At 40.9% G+C, this 17,803-nt stretch overlaps 2 protein-coding genes across 3 annotated transcripts in view; one reads left to right on the top strand and one right to left on the bottom strand.

Moving 5' to 3' along the window:
• LOC311032688 (ankyrin-3-like) overlaps positions 1-6,068 on the bottom strand; it is a 121,682-nt gene extending 115,614 nt beyond the window's left edge. For both annotated transcript variants that reach the window (XM_084039647.1, XM_084039639.1), the window contains exon 1: positions 5,910-6,068. In XM_084039647.1, coding sequence (XP_083895773.1) covers positions 5,910-5,975 — 66 coding nt within the window. In that variant the 5' untranslated portion in view covers positions 5,976-6,068. The remainder of the gene's footprint in view (positions 1-5,909) is intronic.
• Positions 1-17,803, top strand: part of LOC311032690 (plexin domain-containing protein 1-like) — a 164,284-nt gene that overhangs the window by 77,505 nt on the left and 68,976 nt on the right. The gene's annotated exons all lie outside the window — the stretch shown is intronic.

Raw genomic sequence — 17,803 nt, forward strand, 5'->3', positions numbered from 1 at the left:
AAGTAAGAGCTAAAAAAGAAACAAGTGTTAGGTCCTCGTCTGAGTAAAGTAGTAGCTGCTCAGCAAGGATACCTTAAGAACAACAGTGCTATGATCAAAGTGCTATAGGTAAGAATATAGAAGTGCATTTTTTTACTTTTAAGGGGGGGGGGGGGGGGGTGTTAGTGGTGCTAATGCTATGCAGAGTTGAGGTGAAGTCTGAACAGAGTCTTCAGCCTTTTTCAGAAGATGGCAAGTGACTCTGTCCTGACATTGGTCGGGAGTTCGTCCCACCACTGAGGACCAGAACAGAGAAGAGTCTGGACTTTGCTGAGCGACATTTGTTGGATTTCAGCAATGTTATGTTTAATTGTAAAGGGACGAGTATCTGTCATAAACCAATGCAACACACACCGTAGCATTTATAGACCAAGCTGATTTGCAGTGCTCCTCCCTAGATGGCCCCTTTAAAATACATCAAACTCAACAGCAAATGCATTAAAAACACTAAACTCAACAAGAAAATGCAGACCAAACTAGAAAGCTGCAGATCTCTACCAGGTGTGTCTGTCTGTCCACTCCTGTAGTGATTCAATGGATACCACCTACAATTAAACACCGTCCACAACAATTAAAGTTAGCAAACTGTTGGTCCCCACTGTGTCTCTGGGCGCGGAGCAGTGACCGACAGATACTCAGCAGTGTGTACTGGTAGTTAGCTGTTAGCGAAACACACCGTCCATAACACTCAAAGCTAGGGGGGAGTATTGGCAAGAACCTCACGATACGATATGTACCACGATACTTTGGTCACGATATGATACGTATCACGGTATTGCGATATAAATAAAGATGAAAACACAAGTACCTGTATATGTACATCAGATGATATTGATCAGAGGCCAAATTGAGTCGAAACTATTTCATTCAAAACAGCGTCTCCAGTTTATTAATTCCCATGAAATTCACTGGAATAAATATTGAAAATGAAAAAGGGTAAAGTACTGCATTCACAACGCGTCTAAACATGAATCTTTTTTTAAATAGATCTTTGGAGTTGAAAAATCCATATTGTATTGGGCGGCAAAGTATCGCGATATATTGCCGTATTTATATTTTTACCCACCCCTACTCAAAGCCATGAAACCATTATCCAACCACTGTGCCTCTGAGCACCGATGCTCTCAGCTGTGTCATCTCTAGCAACCTCTAATGGCAGGTACCAGTTCAGTCAACGGCGTATAAAACAGGTAATAAAATGGTGTTTTCAGGGAAGGATGAGTCATTGCAACCACACGAGGTCCTTGAGGATGCAGCAATAACTGGCCAAAAAAACACAAAATATGATGCAGGATGCTACAACCCAATACGAGGAAGCACTAGTCACTCAAGTTCAGAATGATCATTGTCAGGGAATTGAACCACAAGGTCACAGAGCGCCTGGGCAGCCTGGTGATGATGGCTTTCAGGAATGAGGCTGAAATGTCTCTTAAACAAGTCGAAATGCATGAAAGTTTGCTTTTGCAACCTCGCTCACCATTTGTTGCCTGATGCTGATGCTGTACGTCATCTCTCTACCTGATGACTAACTTCCACATCTCCCAACTGGTGCTCGCACTTCCTCTCATTCCCAGCGGGTCTCTGGTTGTCATAGTTACATCCATTAACCTGCTAAGCTCTTAGGTCCCCCACCCCTCTCTCTCCCTCCCTCCCTTTCAAAGACTTTGACCTAAAAACAAGACCACTGGCATTTAATTACAGTTGGAGGACGGCAAACATGGAGGATGTGTCACAATGTGTGAGCCACAAAAACATTCTTATCTTGATGTTCATGAATATTTGAATTAACATTTGGAGGATTTAAATGAACCGTTTTAATTACCTGACACAAAAGAAAAGACGACCCCACGTCGTTTTAATACAATTATTTAGACAATAGATGATGTTTCGCAATGTGAATCTGGTTCAGCGTCAAAATAAACAGATTTCTCTCACTCATTATGTAAGTTTATACTTGAAACATTACAGAAAACGTAAAAAAATGAAAATGCAATATTGAGAAATCCTTAAAAAGGACCATTCGACCCGCTTTGTGTAGGATTAGTTTACTCATGTGGAGCACACAGCCTGTCAAAACACAACAAATCTTAAAATTATTATTATTATTGTTATTATTATTAATAGACATTTTTTACATCACCTGGTTCCAGATCTGCCAATGGGGAAATTCAATTGAAATAGCCAAGTTTAAACTAGTAGGGGCATTCACTAGCATATTTATAAAACACAATATGTAGAACTCAAATACTTTGCACTAAAGTGCCAAACAAGAACTCCACTCGTTACCCAGATACATGGTTTACAGCTGAAAAGGGGTTTAGTTACTCTTTAATACCCTTCCTTCTTTATTCCTCCCTTGTCCTCCTCTTCACTCTCTGCCCAGCCTTCTCTTCATCGTCCTTCGTCCCTTTTCTTCTACTTTGCCTCACCCTCTCTTTTTCTCATCTGTCCTCCCTCCTCTACTCTCCCCCTTTCCCTTCCAAGTGTCTGTTCTCTGCAGCGTCATGGCGACACAACAGTCGCCTCTCATCAGTCGAGACGCTGCCTCACCCCCCGATGGTGAGGTTATCGCTCCCCTCTCTGTCCACTGTATCATTACATTTCCATCTCATTCTCCCCCCCTCACCTCCCTCCATCCTTCATCCAAACTCTCGCCATTGACATTTCCTCCATCTCCTCGTCCCCACCTTTTCCCCCCTGACTCCTCCCCTACTTCTCTGGTCCTTTCTCTCCAGCTTCCTCTCTGTAGCGTCCATTTGCATTCTTCCAATACCAACAATCATACAGCTACAACTGTCCTGTCTCTTCTACGACTTACTGTTATAACACACGATTCCTGCTCTCATCATATGCATCATATCACATGGATTGACTCTTATTTTATCATCCTGTCTTATGATGGCCAAAAGCACCTGTTACACTAAATAAAGTGTGTGTGTGTGTGTGTGTGTGTGTGTGTGTGTGTGTGTGTGTGTGTGTGTGTGTGTGTGTGTGTGCAGGGAGACAATTAAGAACAGCTGACTAAACATAAAGCTGAATCTTATAGGATAAAAGGCGCTGAGTCAGCAGCTTTTTCACACCTCAGCACAAACGGGGAAATATACACATTTCTAGAAAAGACACAAGTTTGGACGGCGCTTTAGGAATGTAAGAGAAGAGTAGTTTATACTACTCGAGCAAAGTTAAATCATTTATTATTGATTGGTTGAGATGTATCCATAGCAATGAGAAGTGAATCAGAGTCTTGCTTATAATATGTGCTTTAATAAAATAGTTCAAGATTTAAATAAGAGTTTTACAATGTACAGCAAATTTGCACCTTTATTCAGGCTAACGTAGCCTAGCCATGTTGCACCATCAACTTTTAATTAAAAGTAGAGATGGTGCCGATCGATCGGTAACTGATCGGATCGGGCCGATATGGTAAAAAAACGATCGATCGGAAATCTGATAAAAGGTTAAAATCACCGATCCGATCGCATTATATATATATTATACATGTACTTGTGTTTGTTACATTCCGGATCCAAAGGGGGCGGTAGTGCGCCAAACCGCTGCCGCTTCAAAACAAAGAAGAAGTGTTGTGTTGTGGTCACACTGCCTGCATGCACTGCTAACATGTCAGCTATATGGCAGTTTTTTGATATATGTGAGACAGATATTACACACGCTAGCTGTAACACATGCAAGCGTTTAGTGCCTCGTGGGGGAAATAAAGCCAGTAGTTTTAATACTACAAATTTAATTTGGCACTTGAAGTCATTTCACGGCAGAGAACATAACGATTTCCTGCAACTGACAAGTGAAAAGAAAAAGACAACGCCGACCCCACGGGCACTGCTGATAAAGACATTGGAGAGCATGCAGCAACAATATAGCTATTTAAAATGTAAATAGCTGTTTAAATGGCTAATATCAATAAATAAATGATTGAACTTTCAACCTTCAGCTCTTCTTGACTGCTCTCTAGAGGCTGCCCATTTTGGCATATTGTTTTCCACAGTGCCACTGCTGCTATGAAGGAATATTGAAGTTACTGTTATGCAATAAATAAAGGTAATCTAGTAGTATAAATAAATAATTACAAGGTTAACATAAATGAAAGACTATAGGCCTTTGCATGAGTGGATGAATTAATGGGGAAAAAGAGTAAAATAATGTAAATATTAATAATATCGTTCCACGTGATCGATCGGTTCTGATCGGTAATCGGATCGGTGAGGCTTTAGGTGATCGGTGATCGGTATCGGTCCCAAAAAACCTGATCGGACCATCTCTAATTAAAAGAGTATAAAACGCTCCACCGAGCACAAACGGAAGACGTCCATTGTACGAATATATATTTTGATGAAGCTGCATTAACTCATCGTTGCATTATGGATTGATCTAAGCTTCAATCCTGAAAACTAAATGTGGAGACAGGAGAAAACATCCCTAGCTTATAGATACAAATAGAAAGAATACAGGGGAGCTTTTGTGTCTGTTAGCATTAGCGTCTTCCCAGCAGAATAAACTACTTTCTTTATCCAAAATTCTTGCAAGGCTGCTTTCAAGACTCATTTAAACATATAAAATTAAGCTTAATTAGTGTATTGTTTATTAAAAAACAGGATTTCCAAGAAAAACATTGCACGAGGAAAGGTTGTGGACCAAAGGTTTGGTACGCCGAGCATATCATATATATACTATATCAAAAATGCCAAACAATAAACTCTTTAACCCAAACACTGATCTAATTTGAATGTGAAGCCTAGAACCTTCTGCCTCTAATCCCCACAAACAGGAAGCCCTTCTCCTCATAAAGACATCCAGCGAATGTACAATTATAAATCCTAATGAAACCTCATCACCTAATGGGAACCGCCAAGGCATTTTCTGCATCATCATCATCATCACAAATTACTGCCATACTGGCTCCATCACATTGTAGCGCTGCAAGATGTTCGTGTGGATTCATCACAGCAATGATTTTAAAGTAGCGGGTCAATATATTTATATTTTTATTATAATGTAGGTCTTAGTTGATTCACAGACAAGTCTATCTCGCCTCTCTCCCGCCCCACATTCACCTCTCATCCTACTTTCCTTCCTCATCTTTCCTCCCCCCTCTTTGCCTTTTCCTCCCCCACATCTTTTACCTTTCACCTCATCCCTTTCTCATCCGTTTGTCTCTCTTCTGCTTGAGCCTGATCTCCCTTTCATGTCTCCTCCTCGGCTGCCACTCGCATATTACCGGGTCAACAGGTGCTCCGTGGCTGCATGCAGCTACACTGTGTGGTGCGGTAAAGAGCGTTTTTATTCCTCCTTTAAAGGACAAAAAGATTTTTTCTGAAATTAGAGGCAGGAATCTATGAATAATAACAATAGATTGTATTTGCAGTGCAATTTTGAGTGATTACATTAAAAGAAATACAATAAGAATAATAAAATAAGCATAGGCATAAAAACATTGTAATAGCTCATGGAAAAACAACAACACATCACAGACCTGCCTGCACACTGAAAGTTACATCACAAACGACCATATTTAGAATTATTCAACCGCTTCTGTTTCTGGTTAATTGAATGAGTGAAGAACAAAGCTGCTACACCCTGTTAGTGCTCCATCATCAGATCGCCCGTTAAACAAAGGCTGCCGGCAGAACCGGAGCTGCTCTCCATCCACAAAAACACACACATCCCAAAAAGGCAACGCATCGGAAATGTACACATCAAAATAATCAAACCAGACTTATTTTTAAATATATATATTCTATAACTTTTGTGCAACAAAAGAAAATAAACCACAGCCCTCATTTCCTGTCTGAATGACCGAGCATGAATGATGTTTTGGTTTCAAGCACCGCCTTGTTTACAAGTCATTCTTTTACCTTCTTTCCCTTCTTCTTGCGATGAGCCGACTTCCCCGTAGCCTTCTCTTTAACCTCCTCGCTCATTTCAGCAGCTGTGAGAGAGTGTGTGTGTGTGTGTGTGTGTCACACAAAACAGCTGTGTAGTCCAAACCCCCCAAACCCCCCCAAAAAAATTTAAAAAGGGGGTTTTGTTTTAATCCAGCATGGATGTGAAGACCAGAGTGGAGCGGCGGCCACTCTCAATGTGCACGGCGACCAACTCGCTCAGCTGCTCACACCCACTTTCACACTCACACGCGCACAACACACACACACACACACGCTCACAACACACACACATTTGGTCGGCGAGGAGGGGAAGCCAAGAAGGCTGCCCGGCTGAAGCTCTCTCTCTCTCCCTCTCTCTCCGTCAGATCTAACTCACACACTCTGCTTCTACCTGCCGGTGGCGGAGGTTTCCTCCCACCAGCTCCACAAGTGAGAGCGAAGCAGCAACAAGCTACGGGGGCACGAGTGTTAAAAGCAATCAATATCAGCAGCTGTTTGTGTGTGCATGTGTGTGTGTGTGTGTGTGTGTGTGTGTGTGTGTGAGCCCGAGAGAAGAGAGTGGATTTCTTTAATAACTTTAAAAAAAAAACAAGCAGAAAATGTACTTGTTCATCCATCTTTGTGAGGACACGTTGACGTTTTAGAGGGACAGTTTTGGAAAGTGAGATCCTTAAATAAAAAGAAAACAACTTAGCAGCACAGTTATAATAATACAATAATTCATAGGACTTTTTTGGATACATGAGGTAATATACCCAAAGTGACGTGCTCATTATGCAGAATAGCTGACAAATCTACATCACGTTTGGGGAATCTGAACAAACCCTTCAGTCTCATGAAAACACAAACAACCAATCGTGGAGGTGGAAGACCAACAAGGTGAAATTACCACTTAAAAAAATCTGACCTATCCTTTTAAGAAAGTAGTTGAGCAAATGTACGGAGTGACATTCCACCACCGGTTTAAGAAAGGGTGATGGTTAGGTTTAGGCGTTTAGAACATGAATTCATTGTTTTCATTTGGCCTGTATTCCAAGAGCAAAGAGACATTTGGGTGATGAATCGCTGCATAATTTCTCAGTCTGAGTCAATAAATCGCTAAAGTAACTTCAGAAGAGAAAAGTGGACAAGAAAGAGATAGAAGGTTGAGTGTGGAGGGAGATAAAACATGACGACCCTCCTGCCACGCCTCCCTCTGCCTCGTCCTCATCAATAATGAACACAGAGAGGAAAACCCCTGGTGGCAGATCAATGTAGATTCTTGCTCTTTCTGCGGATTATGCTCGTGTGAGCCAGTTTACCCAGTACAATTATAACTGAACCACTCGTGGAGAAGCATGGGGATTGGAGTGTTGCGTTCAGGACGACTCGTTATCTTCGCTCCGTGGAGAAAAAGGCAGCATGTGTGAATGTCTCTCTCTCTCTTTTGCTGCATGCCTCTCTGAAATACGCTACAGTATAAAAAGCACGTCCAATACGCTCATAAAAATTCAGATTCATGTATATTGTTGTATGTGTTTTCTTAGTGTCACTTTGAACAAAGAGGGACAAGATTTTCAACTGAAGAACCCAGTCTGACATCTGGTGGCCGAGGATCGCTATGACAACCAGCTGCAACATCCTACAAACCTATAAAAAGATATATATATATATATATATATATATATATATACGTGGCATTTTATACGTGGCATTTGTAAAACTTGACACAGGAGTGTTTATACAAATATTTAACACTTAAACTAAAGCTCTAACTCGAGGTGTCATCAATTTGTTCATCTCTCATTCTCATCATTTATACGTTACGATTCATTTTTATTTAAGATTATTTTATCGTTTTTCACTAAAAAGGATGTTCACTCAGAAAACTTGCATCTCATCTGTGATGCAATAAAACAATATGTTTCTTAACTAAATGCAACGAGATTCAGGGAAGTTTTTGTGCCATTTTAGGAGTTTTAACCACAACCACAATTATTTTGATCAGTGGATAATTGTTAAATATAATATATAAATATCGTCCCACACTTAGATGCGAGTAATTGTATTTCACATGACTTAAAACCATAATAAAGAAGTATTTGATGGAGTCTTTAAAAGCTGCATGATTCAGTCGTTTATAGACATTATGCACACAACATAAAGATAACAGGATATCATAATAAAGGATCTAATAATATTTCTAATGTGTTCACTCTGCTCACATCCACCTCTCTCGCTCCGTCTCTCTGAAGCGTCTCCTCATCTCTCAGCCTGAATTCAATACGACAGCCTTAAAACTCACACAAGTGCCATAATGTGCCTCTGAAACGGTTACGTCCATGCAGCCGGAGGTAACGCAATACTTTTATGACCGATATTCTCTCTCTGGCAGCCATTAGAGGCCTGCTGGGAAAAGGGAGTGGCATTATAACTCCATAACCATAAATGATAATGGAGCAAAGTGGAGCTGGTGGTTACAGGACCAAAACGGTGATGCTAGAAGCATTTCAATGATTTATTTGAAATATGTTATAGAAAGAGTCCCGTTATGGTCGGGGGAACGTCCCGCCGTGAGAGAGGATGCAGACGGGACGACGCAGGTCTATATTTAGCTGCATGTTTACACGGTGAGATTTGCATGTTACATTCCTCATCGCGGCGCCGGCCATCACGTGCACGTTTGTGGCAGACAAAGCGGTAATGTGCTCGGCGGCGGGTTTCCTCAGAGCGCCGGTGACCTTTGACCGCAGAAGCATTTCACAGCTGGTTTGTGTGCGAGCGCACTGCCAGGTGAGTGAGACATATTCATGAATGACTGGAGATTTATTCTGAAAATATTCAGACAAATCAGTGATTATTCCTCTTTCATGTTACTATACATTTAATTAAAAAATGTACACACTTATTGACTGATTATGTGGAATTTAACTGATGAAAGACTCCAAATATGCAGATTTATTTCAAAACGATGTCTCCTACTGCCAGAGTTCTTCCAATCCCAGGATCAGAAATGCCTCTGATGCAGCTTAAACACTCCGGCCAGGAGGGTTGTCCTTGAACCAATCCAATATCAAGTTATCATATCATTTATCAGCAACAACTAGCATCCCCGCTACCCAGTCTGTAAATCCTGCCCGATCAGTGCTGCAAACTAGCCGTGGTTGAACACCGATGCAATCTACTTTCTCCTAATGAAGCAACAGATCCCTGCTGGAATGAACAGGAAAGCTGGTTAGCAGTTAGCTGTTAGCAGCACAGTCCTGCTTGGCTAAATAACAGAGCCAACAACCAACAGCTAACAGCTAACGTTAATAGAGGCTGCTTTGAGTTACATTATGGAAATACAGTTGTTTTAAGGAGATGTTTACAGGAATATAAATAGATTTTTTTTTGGGGGGGGGGGTAATACTGGTATGGTATCGGTGCTGACAGATAGGCAGGACTGCATGTTTTGGAAGTACATTTTGTGCAGAATATCTACTTACGTCACCAAAAAGGCCATTCTCAGTGTGTGTGTGTGTGTGTGTATGTGTATGTGTGTGTGTGTGTGTGTGTGTATGTGTGTGTGTGTGTGTGTGTGTGTGTGTGTGTGTGTGTGTGTGTATGTGAGAGAGAGAGTGAAAGCTGGTCGTGGGTTGGCAGTGACGTGGATGCTGATGTGGGCTAACGAGCTAACGAGCTGCGATAGGATGGAAGACGACCAGACTTGCACTCGTTTTCCTGTAAATCTCCATTCTGGGAGGTTCTTGGTGTTCCAGTATTGCCAGAGTTTGTGACTGGGATCAGTTTAATGATCTGAACACTGATAGTACAGGTGTGAACTTGCAGCGGGTTGGGCAATAGACATTGCAGCGGTTACTAGTAAAAGCAGATACTTTAGCGGGTAGATGTGCAGGTTTTTAACCATTTATAAAAAGACACAAATGAAAGCATTTAGGTTTGCAGTGGAGTGTTTAACTGTTAAAGGTTTTCTGGTTTACTGACGACTAGTGAAGCCAAGCAATCACAGTGACCTGATAAGATCAGTGTTTCATGGAAATGATGCAAAAAAAAGAAAAAAAGTCCTCTTCTCACATCCGTCTATTTTCTTTTCCTTCACTTCTTATTTGTTCTGCTCATCTCGCCTTGCCTCCTCGCCTCCCTCCTTCCCTCTCTGACTCCCTCCTCCTTCTCCTCTCAGAGAAAACAGGACTTTCACACTACAGTTCAGAGGAAGTGAAATATCCAAATATGTAACTGTGTTTAACTGGAAACCATCAGTGATTCTGATGAATCTCCATGGAGACAACCAAAATGTGTCATGACTTCGCCATGACAACCACGCGTCAAGTCTGTTTGAATTATCCTGGCCAAAATAATTGCAATTCATGGAATAAAAAGCTAAATATGCTTAAACGTCTTAAACAGGACTGAAACGTACTGGAATCACTTCACATGTTTCCAAGAAACAGATATTTTTATTGCATCTTTTTTTAGTGAAACACAATCAAATAATCTTAAATAAGATGATCATAAACATCAGTTCTCCCTGTATAAATAAAGGATAAACATTTTATTTATCTCTTGGTCTTTTTTTTCCATAAAGTAACAAGACACAAACAGCTTCTTGTTTTTTGTACTACGCACCGTGATAAAATAGTCCCATCTCTAAGTGATGGTGAAGTTTTCTGAAGCACAAGCTTCAAGGATACGGCCTTTAAATTTGTGTTTTCCTGCTAATTTAAATGCCGTATCCTTGGGGACATTGAGTCATTATTTTGTCCCCAAAAATAAAGAAATAAATGCTTTCATCCCTTTCCTCAGGTTTCCAATCAGCAGGTGTTCTTCTGTAATACGGCCAGACAAACACAAGTTAAGTGTCACATGGAAAAAGGTTAACTAACCCTCATAAAGTGGAAGAGGCTCATTGAGACAAAAGAGAACACACACACACACACACACACACACACACACACACACACACACTTGAGAAAGAGCAGACACACAAACACCCGTCACAAAGACATGGACTTTCCAACCTCCCTCGATTTACAATCCGTCTTTGTCTCTCGGGAACCGCCGCGCTCACACAATGCTAATGGCAGCAAAAAAGGACACGTTCCACGCCTAACATGGTCTCATCGCCAACCGCAGTGAGTCGCACGGTGACAGGAGCAGAGCTGGGAAGTTGTTTCCTGGCTCACAGGTCTCCCCGTCCCCCCTCTCCCCCCCGCGACAGCTGCAACAGCCGGACCGCTACTAGAAAAAACACGATGTCTAAGCCGTCTTTATGGCCTGTAACATCAGGTTAACTGAGGCCTTGATGACTCGAGTTGTTGACGCTGTGGGTCTGGTTAGCTGATGTTTAAACTGGCACTTTTAAATCATTAGTTAAATAGGAGACGCTGTGTAATGTCCACCTAGTTAATCTGCTAAAGATAGGCAGATCGCCAGTCGGCACCTCAGATGTTTCATGTCAGATATGAACCTTATGTTCCTAGTAAATATCATTGAATAAACATGAATAAAACTCTCAACCGAAACTATAAAACTTGAACGGAGAATGTTCAAGCTAAAGCTAAAAGTGCTGTAAATAAAAACTTGTATTTTTTTGCTCCAATTTTATTTTTGCACGACATACCAGCTAATATCACCCTGCTGATGCTGCAAATAGAGAAAACACGTCCTGCATCAATTTGCATCCTGATATGACTGAAGAAAATGTAAAAAAAAAAAAAAAAAAGTGGGAAAACAGTTCAACAAATAAAATAATATTTATGTAGATGTAATCCTGAACTGATAGTGATTCAGTTGACAAAAATATATTGTGCACCAGTAATGTTCTGGTTTAATTCCCTCCGATTGTACTTGTAATACATCTTCAGACAACGGTATTTCTACTGATTTGCGCCCCAAGTGACAAAAACTTTACCAAGCACCAGAGTCCCTTTAGAAAACCTCTAATTTGACTGCAATGTGGTCTCGACAGTCTGCCCCGCACAGTCCTGGTTCTGTTCTCCCCGTGTCTCCCTTCCCTCTAGTGGACCCAGCGATACAGCCTGGTCCTCCGGTCCTCGATTTATCGGATTTCACCAGAATCCGGCCCGGTGGCACCAACGACAAGCATGGTGAATAACTTTATGGAAATAGCCAATCTTATGTGGGTCATAAAAGGATCAGTATTACATTGAGACTCTTTCAGTTAAAAGTCCCTCCCACGGTTCTGGACGGCAACCCGCATTCATGGGCAACGTTGACCCGCGTCCAAGCGCTCACGTTGGCCCATTCATAAAGATATAACAGAAGCACAGAATGCAGCCTCTATACTGTAAAACAGCCTTGTGTCAGTCAGTGCTATGACCCTATGATTCCAAGTCATTACTGCTTACACACTGGTACTCATTCATTCATTCATCGTGCTTTTCTTTCAATGCGCAGATGTTACTTTATGTTGCTGCTAAACCACACTGTCACTTTGAATATGACATTTATTCTAAAATCAAGAAGCCTCCGGTTTTTGCTCTTTCTAATGTATCTCAAATACATTTAGCATTTTTATTGCACCATAATATTCAAACCACATCCAACAACCGAGCCGGAGCTTTACCTATACTAACATGATCATTTGTTTCTGTATCATATTGCCTGTTTGACCTTTGGTATCATAAATTCATAATAAGAGTTGGGAGGTTTGCATCTCGCACGCACCTCATGATTGGGATGTTCATTACAGTATGTTATTAATTAGAGTTTAAGACTTAGCCCCCCCCCAAAAAAAAAAAAACACAACAACTTCCGCACTAACTTGTATAGTACTTAGCATGGTGTAGCATCTTACCCTAGCTATCTTTGTTGTATACCAGTAATGGGTTGAAAAGATTATGATGACGATTTTATCCAGTGGGTAATAGGGGCGGGACTAGATAAGCCTTGGCTTCTCCCGCTTTCCCTTTCGGCCATGTGTATTTTACTATGTGAACAAAGATGTGTGATGATGATTTAACGGACATGCCCGAAATAAACAAATAAATAAATGGGTTAAACTAGTACTTGTTCTATTGACATCCTTACTGTACCGACAGCCATATATTGTTGTTTTACTTTCTTCTGACAAATGTACTTATTGTAAGTTGCTTTGGACAAAAAATCGTCTGCGAAATGTAAATGTAAATTTAAATCAACATCACAGCTGTTTAAAGGTTAATGTATAAATACATTTGTTGGGAACATTGACTTATTTGTGAATGTTTAACAGCTAAAGTTGGGCTTTTGTGCAGCCAACAACTGGAAATAAACCGGGTTAATCATTACCATCTAATTTTTATCTGCACCTGTTGTTGGTCACCGTTTGCAGACCATGTTGCGGTTGATTCTGAATGATAATAGAGAAAAAATGTTTGCAAACAAAGTTCTATGTAAACGGTACGGTTTGTGGCATATGTTGACTTGCCTTTCCGCCATTATGGCAGAATCATCTGTGTAAAAGGGGCTTATGATTGTGGAATTGCCTCCATAAGGCTCTCAACAGCGTGAGCTAATGATGCTAACAGTGACAGCAGCTAAGAGAGAAATGTCAGGTGGGCGCCACACTTGCAGTACGATGCCATCATCAGCTGTATGAGCGCTAGGGTTGCACATCTCTCTGTGATAAACGGTTCGATATGCATCTAGATACACAGGTTACGATTCGATTCAAAAACGATATCCTTTTATAACAGACTGATTCGATTCGAATCGATTCCATACAGTGTAACGATACAATTTGATTCTACGGTTAATATTTGTTGTAGATATTTTATAAAATAAAGAAGCCGATTCTATGAAAGTGACAGTACAATAGTTTCTTTTCAAATATGTAAAATACCACATATCCCCAAGCATTGTGGCTGTATGGAACTGGCAAAAAAAACAAAAAAAACAAAATCACATGTCAATGTATTTATTTTTAGACATGGACCAAAAAAAGTCTGGCTGAATTGTTGGATGGCGGTCACAGGACAGTGTCGTGGACGCTACCCGTGCTGCGGCCGCCTCTTGTGGCGCAAGTTGAGACACAAGCGATTGACATTCAAAGCCATCCATCTCTCACGTGCGGTCGTGGAGTGCCTGCGGTCACACGGCAGCGTCGCAGCCGCCGACCTGTGCTGCGCCCGCCTCTCCACCTCCACAAGCTAGGCAGCTATGGCGTTTCGCGGGCACCTTCAGCTCTCGCGTTGTTTTAGAGACGCTGGTGTAATGCCGCCAACCGCTTCAAAGTCTCACGATACCCGATCCATGACTCTGTAACCGATTCATCTAGGAATTCATTGATAATTCGTATCGATTGAGGAGGCTGCTACCGATGCAGCCGTATCTCTCACTTGTTGAACCGAATATCCGGTCGCATCGGTTTATCGTTTACAACCCTAATGAGCGCGGAGCGGCGGCCGTGAGCTAGCCACTGGAGCACACACGGACTAACATGCACTAAAAAGGCATGCTTAGCCCTAATCGGCTACAAGCTTGGATAACAACACACACAGAGGGACAGTGACTTCATTCTCTGCTCAGGCAGACATATCTCTGCTAGGTCTTAAATAGTTGTTGCTGATATATTATGTGTTATATGTATTTTCCCCACCTTTAACATTTAAAGTTGCATTGAAATGAAAACGGTTTTATCCTTTTTAACCCCTTAAACCTCGCTCACTGTACACTGATTGAACAACACATGACGAAAAAAATGAAAAAAAAAAAAAAATCTATTTCATCACACTTAACTCGAAATCTAATATATTTTCCCCAAACACTCGATGTCTGGCCTTTTGTCCTTCAGTTCATCAGCGATTTTACAGTTTAGTGCCTTCAACAAAAAAAAATACATTAGTAAATAGAGATATTATAAACTGGCATCTTTCCTTGTGTCTGGGAATCCTTGTCAATGACGACCATTCAGTTATCATGGCCGCTGGTCAGTCTCAGCACGGCCTGCTGGGTATCTGGCTCAGCTAGTCACAGGCCAGCACACACACACACACACACACACACACACACACACACACACACACACACACACACACACACACACACACACACACACACACACACACACACACACACACACACACACACACACACACACACACACACACACACACACACACACACACACACACACACACACACACACCAAGCACGATGTATCTTTGCATCCTGATGATGGTCTTATTTTAAAACTTTTAATTGTTTTTCACTAAAAAGGCAAGTATATTCTTATGGCACCATCATACAAAAGGCAAAGTGCTTTACAGAGACAGAGAAATACATTGATTGACTTTAAAATTCTAAATATAGTTATACTTATATAGAAGTATAGAAGTATAAAATAGAATTAAAAACATTTTCAAAAACAATAAAATAGATAAGCTATCTTTCAAACTTGAAAAATGTTTTCAGGTTAAGTTGATAGTTTCTGCACAAAGTGTCTGTTATCTGCAAAAAATTATGTTCACTATAAGAAAGTATATTTATAAATATACATGTATTTATTAACAAGATGTTAAGTGACGCCAGTATGTTTAAGTCGCCAGTGCTAATGAAAATTTAAATTTTAAATTTTAAAAGTAACCAGGAGAACAGTGACCTGGTTTTTTCGATTTTTCTAAATATATCGAAATATATCTATATACCGTTTTACTCCCTCGCCTTGTTTACTGACTATTTGACTAATTCATATTTACCTGGCCTACCAATAACTTAAATACTGCCGCAGAACCCACAATGTCTCATTTAATAATTGGATGGTCAGCAGTCATTGGACCCAATCTCAAATGATTTCCAGCTTTCTTCAAGGGGCCATGAGTGACTGAAGGGACCAGGTTGTAGGACACTAAAGCCTCTTTGGGCTCATATAAGGAAGCTTTGGAACAGCAACAAATGATGGTGTTATATAATTCCAATATTCTGACTTAGTTTAGTTTAGCTTGATTTCAAGTGCTACAGTAGTGTAGGTTGTTACATGCTTGTTGGGTAGGTTCATAGGCCAGTTCCCTTTTTCATGGGGTGAGTGGGTTCTGTGGGGAAATTCAGCGGCAGCAGACAAAGCAGTTATTCTTTCCATATATTTTTATTCTTTTAATTCCTACTGCGTCAACCCGACATGGTACTGCAACTTTACTTGTAGTTTCTATTCTCACTATATCTTTGGTGGCTGTGGTGTTCTAACTGTAGTTAAGCTATAACACATGCGTTTCTGAGGTGGAACACTAATGGACTTAACCAGCCGGCCAAGTGCCACCAAGTCCTCCATGTCCAACGCAGGCCAACGCTCATAAATCAAGCTTTTTCAGACTAAATGTCTTTATCCCTTGCAGGGTGACAGGAAGCAGGATATGCCTGAATTCTTGGAAATCCTAAAATATCAGAAACGACAAAGGGGGACCTTGAAGGCGAGATAACCAAGCAACCAAACAAGGTATTTGACGTCATGGCATGACTGGCAGGGAAAAGCCCCAAGGGCCGGACGTTTTTTTCTAGAAGCCCTACTGGGGTACAATTTGGCAGATTCTTGGGTTTGAGGTCTCCTGTTCACCTAAATTAGCCTTATTAGGCGATATATCTGACATTCCTTCTGACAAAAGAAATAAGGTACAGTTTAACAAGCTGGCCACAATTGCGGGTAATAAATGTATTACCTTATCATGGGAGAGTGAAAACTCCCTCTGTGTCCATGCTACTTAAAGAAATATCCTCCTACATGGCATCAGAAAAAAGATGTTTAATCTCAAAAAGAAACCACGTTTGATAAATGTTGGTCGGGCTTTAGGAACTACATGATGAATATGCCACAGCCGGCAAGTTGTGTTAGACACATACACACATGCTACTGTGTAGACAAATGTGTGTACATTTCTTTAAACAGTACAAGGTTTATGTTTTTTATTTTGTATTTATTTATTATTTCTCTTCTATTCTGGCACCTTTTTCCTATTGGGGACTTTGTGGGGTGGACGAGACTGGTCTTAGAGTTGTTTGTGGTTTCATTGTTGTTGTAATGCACAGTCTATTTTACTGTGCAGTGTGCACATATGCTCTGTAGTGTCTTGCATTTTCAAAAATCAATAAATACATTTAATTTTTTTTTTTAATTTTAAAAAGGTGCCAGTGCTAACCCAACATATTCCTATGCCTCCCTCTACTCACCACAGTATCATCACTCCACAAACAAACACTAACGCCAGTGACTTGACATTACCTCACCACAACTGAGGTCATGTTTACTCATTCCACCACAATACTCTGCACTCAGAGCCGGCGCGGGTGAATCAGTAATGCAGCATGCTGAGTCAGCGAACTAGACTTTTCCCATTACAATGAGGGGAACGGCGAAAAGCCCATGTAGAAAACATTAATACACAAAAAAACTAGAATGATTACGCTGAGTAGACGAACCTTGCGTGACCTTCCATGGTTGTTATTAATCATTACATCAGAAGATGAACCGTCCTGTTGCTGAACTAGAGGAGCATAGAGAAGCACTAAACAAGATGTAGAGTAAGAGTAGAACAGGCAACCGGTTTCCTTGGTCATTTGACAAATAGTTGCTATGGTGACAACCAACATCAGTTAGGCCAAAAATGAAGTTGCATCTCACGGGGAAGAGTGACGGGTGCCTGGCTAGTAGCCACCAGCCTTCTGTTAAGCTCATTATCTATGTGTAGCATCAAAGCATTTCCAACCTGATCACAACGTATTAATCACAACCTGCCCAATTCAATACAAAACAAGCCAACTCGCCTTTTCTTCTGTATCTGTGTGTTTCATGAAAGCTCTGTGAAAATGCATGTAAGTGGATTTGTAAGAAAAAAAAAATCAAAGTCATGCATTAGTCGACCGACCAAAATATGAATAATCAACATCTTTTG

This window comes from Eutrigla gurnardus (assembly GCF_963514095.1).
Source record: "Eutrigla gurnardus genome assembly, chromosome: 22".
Lineage (NCBI taxonomy): Eukaryota > Metazoa > Chordata > Actinopteri > Perciformes > Triglidae > Eutrigla > Eutrigla gurnardus.